Raw genomic sequence first — 15,868 nt, 5'->3', positions numbered from 1 at the left:
TCTGAACCCCCCCCGCCCCCCCCTTCATCTCCCCCTACTCCCTCTCAACTACCAAATGAAGTCAGAATCTTCAGTGGCCATGTCATTGAGAGATACTGATTGGGTGTTTGATAGTAGTATGACCCAGTGTCTTGTGCAGAGAAACAAATAGCAAAATCATTTAAATCAAGGAGGGGTTAGATGGTTATACTGTGAAACCAGATTAAAAAGAAGCTGTGGAGAACTATGACCCATGTTTTTCTACTCGGCACAGAGAGATCTGTGTTGTGGGTAGTGGAACTTATGTGAACACAAGCATTCTTTGAGATGTAGTACAGGAATGAGATAATCTGGTGAACTGATGTGGCGACAGCCTCTCCCTCAGTGTCAACAAATGAGATTTTCATCGACTTCAGGAAGTATAAAGGAGAACGTGCCCCTGTCTACATCAGTGTGGATGAAGTAGAAATGGTAGTGAGCTTCACGTTTTTAAGTGTCTGAATCACCAACAACCTGTCCTGGTCATCCCATGCCAATACTGTAATTAAGAAAGCCCACCAATGCCTCTACTTTCTCAGAAGATTAAGGAAATTTGACATATCAGCTACTTTTACGAATGCACCATAGAAGGCATTCTTTCTGGTTGTATCACAGCTTGCCCAAGACCGCAAGAAACTACAAAAGGTTGTGAATGTAACCCAGTCCATCATGTAAACCAGCTTCCCATTCATTGACTCTGTCTGTACTTTCTGCTGCCTCAGCAAAGCAGCTAGCATAACTAAGGACGCCACGCCACCCAGACATTCTCTCTTCCACTTTCTTCCATCATGGAAGAAGATACAAAAGTTTGAGGTCACGTACCAACAAACTCGAGAACAGCTTCTTCCCTGCTGCCATCAGACTTGAATGGACCAACCTTCCTTCTCTACACCCTAGCTATGACTGTAACACTACATTCAGCACCCTCTTGTTTCCTTCTCTATCAAAGGTATCTTTGTATAGTGTACAAGAAACAATACTTTTCACTGTATAGTAATGCATGTGACAAATCAAATCTGTGCCATGAAGGAAGCAATGAAATGCCTGGCTTGTCGGAGTAGCACCAGTGTATGGAGAGCCAGGATGGTAGATCACAATTTTGATCCACTGATATTTTACACTTCTGCAACAAGCTGACCTAGTGTGTTTTCAGGGTCACCATGTGACATCTTCAGGCAACTGAGAAAGTGATTTTGCCAGAGACCTGAATACAAAATAATTTATCAAGCTCAGGATATACAGAATGTTTGACCTAAGATACACAGCTAGCTGTTTAACTAGTTGAGGTACTGACTTTCTTGAACCTGATTTCCAATCTAACCAACTGATGGAATAAAAGCATCATCAGTTTGTAACATTGTCATCCCCTGGAGATTAGAGCATTCCTGGAATGATTCCTGTGTTCAGGATAGACACAAGGTGCCCTGGGTAGAGGTCCTCAGGCTTCACTGTTATTGAGCTGGTGATTTATGGATATACAACCCCAGGCAGCTGGCCAGGGAACACACCGCGGCAACCCCTGGTACGTTATTAAAGGGACTGGGAAGTGGGGGCTGCCAAGTGAGGTGGGATTATAGAGATGATCAGGAGGGATCAGTGGCAATCAGAACTGGATAGGGCTCTCTGACATCTCTTCCCTTTCCCACATTTGGGGAAATAGTGAACTTTCCATTGTTACACTGAATGCAGACCTGGTTTTCCTGGCTGCAGAGGAATTTTTAAAAGGAGGGGTTTGGGGGGGGCCGGGTCTAACATCACTTCTAGGCACAAGCCCCGCATCAGTATATTGGACTGCACTTCAAGCTCGTAGTGTGTCTGTTTCTTACCTTCCACGCTGGAGGCTTCGGAGGCACTGCAATCAAATCACTCATCCTCTTTAATCATCTGAAGGAGCTGAATACTCACCAATAACACTTTGAATAAAAATCATTCCTTACAGTAAATGTAAGCTTTGAATCCAATATTCTGTCAGAAAGATTCCTATAATTCCAGCCAGGACCGGAGCCAACATAATGACCAGAAATGATCAACTTTTCAGTACTTAAAAAACTGTAACCTTCAACCCTTTCCTGTAGCAGATATGCAACCTCTTTTACAGGAGGTTAAAGCATTTACAGAGTTTACAAAGATTTATTAGAATAGGGGGAAGAAAAACAATCCCCATGTCTTTACCATCTGTAAGGGCTATGAATAAATATCCTGAACCCTGTTTCAAGTGGGTATAATTCAGCAGTCCAGAGCTATGTAACTCATCACTCAATTAGTTCCACTCGAGGACTGTAGGGTGGATCAGTTAGTAAACAGTGAAAAGAGTTCTTCTAACCTTGGAACTTGCTGACAGACTTCAGGGAGTCTTATTCCTAACCTGGGAGGTTTGATAAGACAGTGCAAAGGGAATTGTTTACATTCCTTATGATCTCTGTCAACACCATTACTCAATGCTAATGAAAAAATGCAGAACTTTTATTTCCCAGAACTAATGAAAGTAAGTTCCAGTTAATCTATCCCAAGTTAATGTAAACACATCCTTGGATAATGTTAAACTTAGGGCTCCCTCATGGTGTCAATTTATGGTTAACAGCATTATGTACCAATTGGCCCATCTGATATTGATGCAGTAGGATTGTGGTTCTCATAGATCCACTGTTCAGATTGTTAGCTAAAGCCATCTAGTACAATAAGCAAGCATACTCTGATTACAATTCGTACATGTCCTGGTTGAACTCCAGCAATAACCAGCAACATGAGGTACTAAGACCCAATATTCTTTGTGGCTTTTGCAGTTGCCAAAGTTACTTTGTCCTTTATTGTGCACATATTTTCAAGTGGTAGAGATCGCTGTGGATCTGTAGCACTTCAAAGGGAATAGATAATGCACCAAGAAACTAAAATGCCCATCAGTTTTGCAGCCTGCTGAATAACATGAAGATGCTGGCACACTGTCCTTCCCCCGTGTCCTTCCAAGAACTTGCATTTGACAGAATAAAGCATTCTCTGAGCAGAAATCTAGTAGTAGAGTTAGAACTATTGTTTATCATATCTTGTGTAGCTTCTTACTGGATTTCAGCTGTCGATGCATCTAGCATCTATCTAGCATTGTTGCTGGAGATTAGAGTTGGAAGTAAGACCAGTTGGAAGTTATGAAAGCTTCATTTTCTGATAGGAATTTGTCAGTAAAGTGAGATTGGAATCTGCAGTTTAGCTTCAGAACCTGGTGCAGCTCAGATGGGTAAAAAAGATGTCCTGTCCCCTGCTCCCTTCTATGTTTAGAGCAATTGTGTTCTGCTGCCAATATAAATTTAAGCTGCACTTCAATCAAAATTGCATCAGAATTATAATTCATGGAACACCCATAATTTGCAACACAGAACAAAGCTATTCAATCCATCATGTCTGTGCAAGCTCTTTGTGAGAGTATCCAAAATCCAATTTCTATCCAATTTCTCTCTGAAAGATAATTCAGTGATTACTGCCTGTGGCAAAACATTCCTTATTCCAATCATCCTCTGTGCAAAGAACATGTAGGGAAAATTTATAAAGTTTATTTGTCACAAGTAGGCTGACATTAGCACTACAATGAAGTTACTGTGAAAATCCCCTAGTTGCCACTCTCCAGCGCGCCTGTTTGGGTACGTCGAGGGAGATGCCAATGCATCTAATGAGCACACTGTGAGGAAACCAACAGGGAGAATGTGCAGATGCTGCACAGTGACCCAAGCCAGGAATTGAACCCAAGTCCCTGGCTGCAGTGCTAATCATCGTGCCATCCTAGAATAGGAAGAGTGGCTGCTGTTTTGATATTTTCAATTTAATAGACAAAAATAAATGGAAGAAAACAAAATTACTGAAAATGGAAACAAAAAATGCAAGCTGTGCAAATCAGAAGTAAAAACCAAAAGATTGTTTAGCCATTTAGCACAGTGATGGTACACTTGAGTGACTTCTGGAATGAGGGATGTTAGCCTTTGAAGATAGGCTGAGTTAATAGGGTCTCTGGAGGTTAGAAGAATGCAAGTGATCTCATTGAAACATACAAGATTCTGAAAGGGCTTGACAGTGTCGAGACCAAGAGATTGTTTCCGCTGGGCAGCAGGAATCTAAAACACTCAGGATAATGGGGCCAATCTTTTAAGACTGAGATAAGGAGAAATTATTTCATTCAAAGTGTTGTGAATCTTTGGAATCCTCTACCTAAGAGAAACAATGATGAGTCAGAGTACAGGAATGAGATAGAGAATCTGGTGAACTGGTGCAGCAACAATAATCTCTCCCTCAATGTCAACAAAGTGAAGGAGATAGGTATCGACTTCAGGAAGTAAAGGACATGCCCCTGTCTACATCAATGGGGATGAAGTAGAAAGAGTCAAGAGCTTCAAGTTTTTAGGCGTTCAAATCACCAACAACCTGAGCTGGTTGCCAACACTACAGTTAAGAAAGCCCACCAATGCTTCAACTTTGTCAGAAGACTGAGGAAATTTGGCATGTCAGCTATGACTCACCAACTTTTACAGATGTACCATAGAAAGCATTCTTTCTGGTTGTATCACAGCTTGGTCTGGGCTCCTGCTCTGCCCAAGACCACAAGGAACTACAAAAGGTCATGAATGTAGCCCAATCCATCACACAAACCAGCCTCCCACCATTGACTCTGTCTATACTTCCTGCTGCCGTGGCAAATCAGCCAGCATAATTAAGGACTCCACGCACCCCGGACATTCTCTCTTCCACCTTCTTCCTTCGGGAAAAAGATACAAAAGTCTGAGGTCACGTACGAACTGACTCCAGAATAGCTTGTCAGACTTTTGAATGGACTTACCTTGCATTAAGTTGATGTTTCTCTACACTGTAGCCATAAATATAACACTACATTCTGCATATTCTCATTTCCTTCTCTAAATGACATGTTTTGTCTATATATGCACAAGAAACAATACTTTTCACTATGTTAATACATGTGACAATAATAATAAATCAAAAAAGAGGGTTGTGAATGCTCCATCACTGAGTACATTTGAGACTGGGATAGACAGAAGTTTCAGGCAATCAAGGAATATGGTAAGCATGCAGGAACGTGGAGTTGAAGTCCAGGCTCAGCCATGATGTTGAATGGCATGGCAGGCTCTACATAAGATATTCTCCTGTTTCTTATATTTTTGTAGATATGAGTCAGGATATCCCAAAGTAATTCACAGCTAACTAAATATGGGGAAATAGGTCACATAAATTGTGCTCAGTAAGGTGCCACAAATGGAGTTGATGCAAATCTGCTTACATAAGTTTTATAATGATGTTTGAGAGTAAATTTTATTTACAGAGAGCATCCCTGCCCTACTTCCGATAGCACTTGGTCTAACATCAAATAGTAAAAAGTTGCAGCCCCAGTGCAGTACTCTTATTGTACTGGAGTGTCAGCTTGAGTGCTGCACTCTAGGGTGGAATGGAGATGCAGGTGTGTTACCATTGAGTGAAAGCTGACAATTTGGGTCCATTTCTAGAAATTTTCAACTATGTAAACAATGTGCAACCAGAAGCCCAAAGTCCAGCCGTGGGTTTTAATACAATGATTTTGGGAGTTGTAGCTCCGCTGCCAGTTTGCTCACTCCACCTTCTCACCAGCCCAAAATCCTGAGAGAAGTCTCAGTGGCTGGGGTGTTGGGATGGCACTGGATAACTGAGACTCTGGAGTCATGCTGAGCACTCCTACAGGGCTCAGAGGAATGATTTTCAAACTCCAAGTGCAGGAGGTCTGACTTCTCTCCACTCATCCCCAAAACGATGCTGGCAAAAGGGCTTATTATTATAACAGGTGTCAGGCCCTAAATTTACATGTGTAAAGACCTTGCTTTAGATGTCTACCATTGAAAAGTAACAACTGTGCAGCGCTCACAAGAACATTATAAAACAAAATGTGACACCAAATTATATTAGATGAGGTGACCGAAATCCTGGCCAGGAAGGGATGTATTATTGCGGAGTGTATTAAAGGAGGAAAGCAAGTGGTTAGCACTGCTGCCTCACAGTGCCAGGGACCCCGGTTCAATTCCAGCCTCTGATGACTGTGCGGAGTTTGCATGTTCTCCCTGTGTCTGCATGGGATAAGCTCCGGATGCTCCGGTTTCCCCCCACAGTCCAAAGATGTGTGGGTTAGATTGATTGGCTACGCTAAATTGCCCCTTAGTGTCAGGGGGTAGATATTTGGGATTATGAGGATAGGGCCTGGGTGGGATTCGGTGCAGGCTTGATGGGCTGAATGGCCTTCTTCTGCACTGTAGGGATTCTATGGTTCTGTGACATGGGGAAGAATGTGTTGACACACCAAGTGGTTAGGATCTGAATACACTGCCTGAGTGTGTGGTAGAGGCAGAATCTGTCAACTGAGGCCTTCATAGGGGAATTGAGATCATTGAGAATGTGCAGGGTTCTGGGGAGCAGGCGGGGAATGGTACTAGGTAAATTGCTCCTTCAGAGAGCCAGCACAGACAGTGGGCGGATTGGCATTCTGACCTGCAGTCATTCTGCGATCCCGTGATTCAGAACTGCACAGAATCAGTCTGCATTGAGATACAAATACCGACTGCCAGTATTCACAGGCAGGTGCCGTCAGAGCTTGTCAAACTCACTGGGATGTGGATCGAGTTCCAGAGGCTGAGATTCTTTCTGTTAATGACAATACTGACATTATTCCAGGGAATTTCTGCCTCGGCAAACGCTTGCCTTGTGACAGGACAATGTTTCAGGTCTTGAATGTGGATAGTTTCACGTGCATATACACACATAACTCAGAAAGCTATGTGTGGGGTCTAAAGCTGATGAGGAACTGGTAATGGAGAACTGATAGACTAATTGTTATCCACATTAAAGGCACATTATAAATGCAAATCATTGTTATTTTTAATTCAGCAGGGAGGCGGTGACATAATGGATCAGTAATCCAGAGACTTGGGTTCGATTCCCATCATCGCAGATGGTGAAATTTGGAATTAAAAGTCTAATGATGACCATTGTCGATTGTTAAAACAAACCGATCTGGTTCCCTGATCTCCTTTAGGGAAGGGAATCTGCTGTCCTTACCTGGTCTGACCTACATGTGACTCCTGACCCACAGCAATGTGGATGACCCTTAACTGCCCTCTGCAATGACTTAGCGAGCCACAAGGGCAATTCGGGATGGTCAATAAATGCTGGCCCAGCCAGTGAGGCCCACATCCCATAAGTGAATTTCTTTTTAAAAGGTGAAATATTTCAAGTAGCAGTCAGTTCACTCTGGTATTTCGGCAGTATTTCTCAAGTTGAAGATACTGATTGGCTCTGACAAAGAGGTTTATGAAGAGAGGGTGTAGATAAGAGCTGGGATGTTGAAAGTGAGATGCCAAGGAGCGTTCCAGTCCAAACCCATGCTAAGCCTTCCCAATACTTTTCAAAGTTCACAGTCAGCTTTATTATCTCCCTGCTGGCTGTCTGGCATTCTCTCTGTGTCAGAGTGCTCTAGAGAATGTTTGAGCCGTTCAGTGTTTCCCTCAGCTTTCATCAATCACACTTCTGTCAACTCATAACAGCCTAAAGCTTGTGGGTTTACTATCAAATAAACCAGTTGGACTCTAACCTGGTGTCGTGAGACTTCTTACTGTGTTTACCCCAGTCCAACGCCGGCATCTCCACACCACAACTCGTAACAGCCCGCAGTTTGAGAACCACTGTAACGATAAACTCAATAAATTGGTGAATCAGTCAGCATTTACATTGTAGCTTTTCCACGCAAGATCAGTATTAGAATTATCCATAAAATATTAGAATCTTACAATTCTTTGAAATTGTTCAGTATTGACTGGGAATTTCAACAAAGTAAAACAATGAGGGGCCACGCTCATGGGTTAAAATCAAACACACTGCATGTTTATTTCAGAGGTGTTGCTTGTTCAACCTCCAACATGGAAATCCCCAAAAGCCCCTGAGTTCCTATACTTATATCATTCCAGGTCAGGTGATGTTATACTAGCAGAGACAAGTACATAACAGAAATCACCACAACAGTGACAATTCCATTAATGATATCAGAATGTCTGATCATATTAACCTTTTACAAAGGTGATATGCAACTTGTTACAACAAACACAAACTCCATGAGAAAACATTCCAGCAACTGTGACCAATTTCATCATTTGTGTCGTCCATTGTCCCAATTTAGTGACATTCTGTGACCTTGGTCACAGTGCTGAAAGGGAATTCTGTGGCCTGCAGCCAAATCTCCATTCACTGCAACGGGACTGGACAATCGCAGCCGAGGGTGGGGTCAGAGAATCCGGCCAAGATGTGTAATGGCAACACCACAGCTCTTAGTGTAGGTACAGGATGCCTGATGGTCATTCCTCCCACAGTTGATGGTGCTGTGACGAACCATTCCAGGTGTCGCTACCATTATGTGTGCTACAACAGGCACAACTAAAAGACTAACAGTTCCTTTACTGGTATTATTGAATATTTCCATGAGGTATATTCACTAGCAGACTCTCATCAACTTGGGAAGTCTGTCTCTGTTGGCTGGCTTGGCAACCTTCTCTTCCCAACAGTCCAAGGAATTACATTCTGACATTTCTTGCTGAGTATTTGTCTGGGTCTGATCCTACATCTGAGATCCCATGAAGATATCGTAGCGCAAGAAGAATTTGTTTAAAATTAATGTTTGGTTTAAGGCAAAATGCCAAAGACTTCAATAAAGGGGCTGATTGACAAAGTGTGATCGAGTGACTCAATGAAAACCTTCTTCATCAAAACTTTAACCACTGCTGTTTGATAAAAGGATTTGGTGAGGTTTTATATTTCCGCAGAGGTCATGCTTTCTGCCTTCATCTCAGTCCATTCACGGGTGATCACCGTGAACATTCCAGCCCTTCTTAGTCAGTGAGCCTCAACATCAAAAGATTCATTCCCCAGGAATTTGTTCTAAGAACTTAATGAAAAAAGAGCATTACAAATGTGAATACAGATTAACGTTACTCAGGTCCCACAAGACGATTTCCCTTTCATGTATTTGTATTAACTCTGTCCAGTGACACTGTGATTACCCAAATGCCCTGTCACTGTGGCTCAGATACACTAAATATAAAATTAGTGACATTGAGTGACCTTGTCCATTCTATCTTTCACTGACTTTGGTTCATTGACCTCTGTTGTCCTTGCTGACTGAACTCTTCTCCATTTCTTTCAATTGCCATAGCAACTGTGGAATACCTCCTTCACCAGCCAGCCAGTGGAAATGATCAGTCTGCCTTTTGCCCCTTTATGGTGGGAGGTGGGGGATGTATCTGGTCCATTTTAGCAGATAACCTGGCTTCATTAGTAGATGCTAACCCTAGATAGACACTGGCAAAGACATGCTCCATCGTTATGGAGAGTGAAAGGATCTCAAATCCACGGTGATTGGCAAGGTTCACTGTGAAATGATCAGTCTGAACATCAACAGGAAACTAAAGCCAGGTACAGATCATATGAACAATATATTACAGCTTTATATTGAACAAGGATGCATACCAGAGCCCTAATGAAGAGGGGGAGGGCTCCAAGTGCAGAAAGTTTATGGAGTAAAGGGTAAACCTATAAAGAGTATAGAAACGCAGTGGGACCTGGGGGTGCAAGTGCACAAGTCTTTGAAGGTGGCAGTACAAGTGGAGAAGGTTGTGAAGAAAGCGTATGGTATGTTAGCCTTTATAGGAAGGGGTATAGAGTATAAGAGCTGGAGTCTAATGTTGCAGTTGTATAGAACGTTGGTTAGGCCGCATTTGGAGTACTGCGTCCAGTTCTGGTCGCCTTACTACCGGAAGGACGTGGAGACTCTGGAGAGAGTGCAGAGGAGGTTGCCTGGTATGGAAGGACTGGGGTATGAGGAAAGATTGAGCAAAGTGGGGCTATTTTCCCTTGAAAGATGGCGACTGAGGGGGGATCTAATAGAGGTATATAAGATTATGAAGGGCATAGATAGAGTAAACAGAGGTAAGCTATTTCCTTTGTTAGAGACACACAGTACGAGGGGCCATTGGCTTAGGGTGAGGGGGGAGAGGTACAACACAGATATTAGAGGGAGGTTTTTCACACAGAGGGTAGTGGGGGTATGGAATGCTCTGCCAAGTAAGGTGGTGGAGGCAGGCACACTGGAGTTGTTTAAGAGTAACTTAGACAGGCACATGAGTGGGTTGGAGATAGGAGGATAGAGGAGATTGGGTTGGAGGATAGAGGATATAGGAGAAAGTCAATCCGCCTTGTTGTCCGACGAGGGGCATACACGCGATGGGTTGTGTGAGGGCTGCTCTTGGATGTTTGAGAATAGCCTAGTACTTCACGTCGTTAGTGTGTGCTTAAACTGGACCAGATACTGGGCAAGACGACAGCTCAGTGACTATCACTGGTTGCTGTGCAGACACATGGATTTGGGCCGGTGTCTGTGGGAGTTTGCGCATTCTCCCCGTGCTTGCGTGGATTTTCTCCGGGTGCTCCGGTTTCCTCCCACACCCCAAAGATGTGCTATTAGGCTGATTGGAGGTAATAAATTGTCCCTGAATTAGTTTCCCTCAATGTGGAATGCCATAAGCATTGATAAGGGTCATGGGTGGAGGGGGGGACTGGTAATGTTAAAATGGCGGCGCGGGCTTGTTGGGCCGAAGGGCCTGTTTCCCGGGCTGTTTTTGTTCTTTGTTCTTTATATGAGAAAGCAGTGTTGCAGGATTGCGAGAGACACTCTGATTGTCAGTGTGACCAGCCGACACAGGAAATATAAACAAATATAAACAACCTAATGTAAACCCAGAGTTATAAACAACTAATAAAATCAAAGCCAGATGTATCTAAATGCACCAAGCATTTGCAACAAGACAGATGAGCTGATGATACAGTTTCCAACATGAGTAAGATGTATTAGCAATCACAGAAATGTGGTTATACAAACATGGTTGCAGAATGACCTGGACTGGGTATTCAACATTCCAGGATACGCAACAGAACATAGAAAAAACTACAGCACAAACAGGCCCTTTGGCCCACAAGTTGCGCCGATCATATCCCTACCTACCAGGCTTACCTATAACCCTCAATCCTATTAAATCCCATATACTCATCCAGAAGTCTCTTAAAAGGCCCCAGCGAGTTCGCCTCCACCACCACCAACGGCAGCCGATTCCACTCACTCACCACCCTCTGAATGAGAAACTTACCCCTAACATCTCCTCTGTACCTGCTCCCCAGCACCTTAAACCTGTGTCCTCTCGTAGTGACCATTTCAGCCCTGGGAAATAGCCTCCGAGAATCCACCCTATCTATTCCTCTCAACATTTTATAAACCTCTATCAGGTCACCTCTCAACCTTCGTCTCTCCACGGAGAAGAGACCGAGCTCCCTCAACCTATCTTCATAAGGCATGCCTCCCAATCCAGGCAACATCCTTGTAAATCTCCTCTGCACCCTCTCAATAGCTTCCACATCCTTCCTGTAGTGAGGCGACCAGAACTGCGCACAGTACTCCAAGTGGGGTCTGACAAGGGTCTTATAAAGTTGCAGCATTACCTCCCGACTCCCAAACTCAATCCCTCGATTAATGAAGGGATTGATGAATCTTAGAATGCTACTGCTCAGAAGGAGGCCATTTGGTCCATCTTGTCCATGCCAGCCCAAGGACAGTTTGTTTGATCCTGTTATACTTGTACCAGTGTTTGTCACCTTGAGAATTAAGGATACAGAATATTGACAGATACTCAGTGGAGTCATTGGATTCATCCAATTGGAAAATAGAGGAGCAGATAAAGAAACATTGACGGTCTGTGGACAGGAGGTCACCTCTTGATACAGCTTTATATTATGGCATCAATTGCCTGAGAGTGAGTGAGTGAGTGAGCGAGGGAGTGAGTGAGGGAGTGGAGTGAGTGAGGGAGGGAAGGAGGGAGGGAGGGAGGGAGGAGCAGGATGTGGGGTTAAATAGTAAAGTCTCCAGTTCCCTGAATGGACTCAGTGTCACCTGGTTGGTTGATCTATGGTCCATCCATCACCTCCCCCTCCTTCCCTCCAAACCCAACAGACCTTGGCTACACTCTGTATCCCTGGGTATCAGTCCCAGTATTTATTCTGTTTACTCCTGTACCGTGCCCAGAACGTTCTTTTGTGAAATAAATGTACTCGATTTGCACTTAATGAATCAACACTAACTGCTCCCACCGTCTTCCTCAGTTATTTGTTTCACAGATTCTCCACCTACTTACACATTCTGATTGTGAATGAATACAGATCCATCACCGACACTCAGTAGCAGTGAGTATAATCTACAAGATTCACTGCAACAATTCACCAAAGATCCTTAGACGGCACCTTCCAAACCCACGATCACTTCCGTCTAGAAGGGCAGCAGACACATGGGAACAACAAAGAACAAAGAACAAAAACAGCCCGGGAAACAGGCCCTTCGACCCAACGAGCCCGCGCCGCCATTTTAACATTACCAGTCCCCCCTCCACCCATGACCCTTATCTATTGTTTTATGGCCATCCACATTGAGGGAAACTGATTTAGGGACAATTTATTACTTCCAATCAGCCTAACAGCACATCTTTGGGGTGTGGGAGAAAACCCACGCAAGCACGGGGAGAATGCGCAAACTCCCACAGACACCGGCCCAAATCCATGTGTCTGCACAGCAATCAGCGATAGTCACTGAGCTGTCGTCTTGCCCAGTATCTGGTCCAGTTTAGGCACACACTAACGACATGAAGCACTAGGCCAATCTCGAACAACCAAGAGCAGCCCCAGTACGACCCATCGCATGTATGCCCCTCGTTGGACACGAGGCGGACCGACTTAAAACCTGTGAATTAAAAAGAGAAAAAACATTATTATTGTACCACATCCTTATACATTACCAGGGACGTCCCAATGCTAATGAACCTTATTTAAAACAATCTCCTATATGCTCCCATCTCCAACCCACTCATGTGCCTGTCTAAGTTACTCTTAAATGACTCTAGCGTGTTTGCCTCCACCACCTTACTTGGCAGAGCATTCCATACCCCCACTACCCTCTGTGTGAGAAACCTCCCTCTAATATCTGTGTTGTACCTCTCCCCCCTCACCTTAAGTCCATGGCCCCTCATACTGTGTCCCCCTAACATAGGAAATAGCTTACCTCTGTTTACTCTATCTGTACCCTTCATTATCTTATATACCTCTATTAGATCCCCCCTCAGTCACCGTCTTTCAAGGGAAAAGAGCCCCGATTTATTCATTCTTTCCTCATACCTCAGTCCTTCCATACCAGGCAACATCCTGGTAAACCTCCTCTGCACTCTCTCCAGAGTCTCCACGTCCTTCCGGTAGTAAGGCGACCAGAACTGGACGCAGTACTCCAAATGCGGCTGAACCAACGTTCTATACAACTGCAACATTAGACTCCAGCTCTTATATTCTATACCCCTTCCTATAAAGGCTAGCATACCATAGGCTTTCTTCACAACCTTCTCCACTTGTACTGCCACCTTCAAAGACTTGTGCACTTGCACTCCCAGGTCCCACTGCGTTTCTATACTCTTTATAGGTTTACCCTTTATCATATAACTCCCCCCTACATTATTCCGGCCAAAATGCATCACCTCACGTTTATCCGGATTAAACTCCATTTGCCACGTATCTGCCCAATCAACCAGCCTATCAATATCCCGCTGTATTGCCAGACACTGCTCCTCACTGCCCGCCAATCCAGCCATCTTGGTGTCATCAGCAAATTTGCTGATCACACCACCTACTCCCTCTTCCAAATCATTTATATACACTACAAAGAGAAGAGGTCCCAGTACTGAGCCCTGTGGCACACCACTAGTGACAGACCTCCAGCTAGAAAAGGACCCCTCCACAACTACTCTCTGTCTCCTCTTACCAAGCCAGTTCTCTACCCATCTAGATACCTGTCCCTGTATCCCATGAGCCTTAATCTTTTCTACCAACCTACCATGAGGGACTTTGTCAAACGCCTTACTGAAATCCATATAGACGACATCAACGGCTCGTCCCTCGTCGACCGTTTTTGTCACCTCCTCAAAGAATTCTACCAGATTCGTAAGGAACACCCCCACCTGCAAGTTCCCCTCCAAGCCACTCACCATCCTGACTTGGAAATATATCGCTGTTCCTTCACATTGGCTGGGCAAAATCCTGGAATTCTCCCCCTAATGGCATTGTGGACTGCAGTGGTTCAAGAAGGCGGCTCACCACCACCTTTTCAAGGGCAACTAGGGATGGGCAATAAATACTGACCCAGCCGGTGATGGCCATGTCTCACAAATGAATAAAAAAAAGTGTATCCCTGGGGGACAGCCGCACCATTGAAGGTTTTGTCTTTTGATCACAAGTGGTCCCATGACAGCATTTCGATGATGTGTTCCCCGCTAATGCTTATCCCAGCACTGATATCACCGAGACAGGTGATTGGTCATTATCACGTTGCAGCATGTGGGATCTTGCTGTGTGCAAATTGGCTGCTACATTTCCCACATTGCATCAGTCAGTGCACTTCAAAGTTCTTCATTGACTCTGACTGGCCTGGGACGTGCTGAGGCGCTACACAAATGCAAGTTTTTCATTTGTGAGCCAAAATGGTTCAACGCTGAAGATGCCTCACCAAACTGCATGCTTGTTCTTGCAGTTGTGCAGTCGGCTCGGACAGAGAGTGAAGATACTCGATTGTCTGTTCCTGTCCCACCCGAGGCTCCTCAGACTCTGCAGCACTGGTTCTGGGGGAGGGAGGGGGACGCAGTGGAGAGGACAAACCGCACTGAACCCCCTCCAGCTCACAACAGAGATTTCAGATCCAATATCACCGAGTTGATCCAAGTTCCCTCTCTCTCTGACTGCGTAATCTCAAAGAGTAGCAGAGAGTTATCGGCCTGGCAACAGAAAGAATAGCTAAAGAACATGAAGATATTCATTTCTCTCCTCCCTCTGATGGTCAGTGCCATCGCCATTCACCATTCCCCTGTAACACCGCCAGGTAAGGGAAATTTCCTGGTGTTTTGTTATAATCCAAAGGATTCAGTGAAAGATGTTAAATATCTCAGCTCAGTAGAATTTGCAGCTCCTCAGAGAGGGAGAGGGATCAGTCTGGGCACGCATCTGATGACAGGAATGAAAAGAATTTCTGCACAATTTAAACAGAAAAGTTGAGGTGTAATTTGCAATAATTTGAGAAATTATTTTTGAACGTTTCACTGTTGCGGTGTGGGATACCCAAGGAGGGTCCCGCGTGCCAATAGCAAGGACCCTCAGCAATAGGTTTGATTCAGAAATGGAGCCCCCACTCTGGGTGGTGCTCGATAGTCTGTAGTCCATTCTCCACACAGGTTACAGTACAGAACAACGTAGAAAACTGCCGTGGAGAAGTAGGGAAGTGTGCACCAGATGGCGGGATTTTAAATGGAGGAGAGACATGGTGAGAACTTGGTATCACAGCTCGGTCTGGGCTCCTGCCCTGCCCAAGACCACAATGTACTACGAAAGGTCATGAATGCAGCCCAGTCCATCACACAAACCATCTCCCATCCACTGACTCTGTCTACACTTCCTGCTGCCCCAGGATGATTAAGGACCCCACATACCCCGGACATTCTCTCTTCCACCTTCTTCCATCGGGAGAAAGATACAAAACTCCAATGTCCCATACCAACCAAATCCAGAACAGCTTCTTCCCTGCTGCTGTCAGACTTTTGAATGGACCTACCTCACATTAAGTTGATCTTTCTCTACATCCTCGCTGTGACTGTCACACTACATTCTGCACTCTCTCCTTTCCTTCTCTATGAATGGTATGTTTGTCTGTATAGTGTGCAAG

The 15,868-nt window shown here is 44.5% G+C and overlaps 1 protein-coding gene across 1 annotated transcript in view; it reads left to right on the top strand.

Moving 5' to 3' along the window:
- The first annotated feature begins 14,919 nt into the window (after window positions 1-14,919).
- The window catches only part of LOC145358526 (disintegrin and metalloproteinase domain-containing protein 10), a 108,331-nt gene continuing 107,382 nt past the window's right edge, over window positions 14,920-15,868 (top strand). Inside the window, exon 1 of the mRNA XM_080212660.1 lies at window positions 14,920-15,031. Coding sequence (XP_080068786.1) covers window positions 14,956-15,031 — 76 coding nt within the window. The 5' untranslated portion in view covers window positions 14,920-14,955. The remainder of the gene's footprint in view (window positions 15,032-15,868) is intronic.

Source organism: Carcharhinus amblyrhynchos, chromosome 26 (genome assembly GCF_965287045.1).
Source record: "Carcharhinus amblyrhynchos chromosome 26, sCarAmb.v2.hapA, whole genome shotgun sequence".
Classification (NCBI taxonomy): domain Eukaryota; kingdom Metazoa; phylum Chordata; class Chondrichthyes; order Carcharhiniformes; family Carcharhinidae; genus Carcharhinus; species Carcharhinus amblyrhynchos.
The sequence above is the reverse complement of the archived record's forward strand: the minus strand, read 5'-3'. Positions and strand labels throughout refer to the sequence as shown.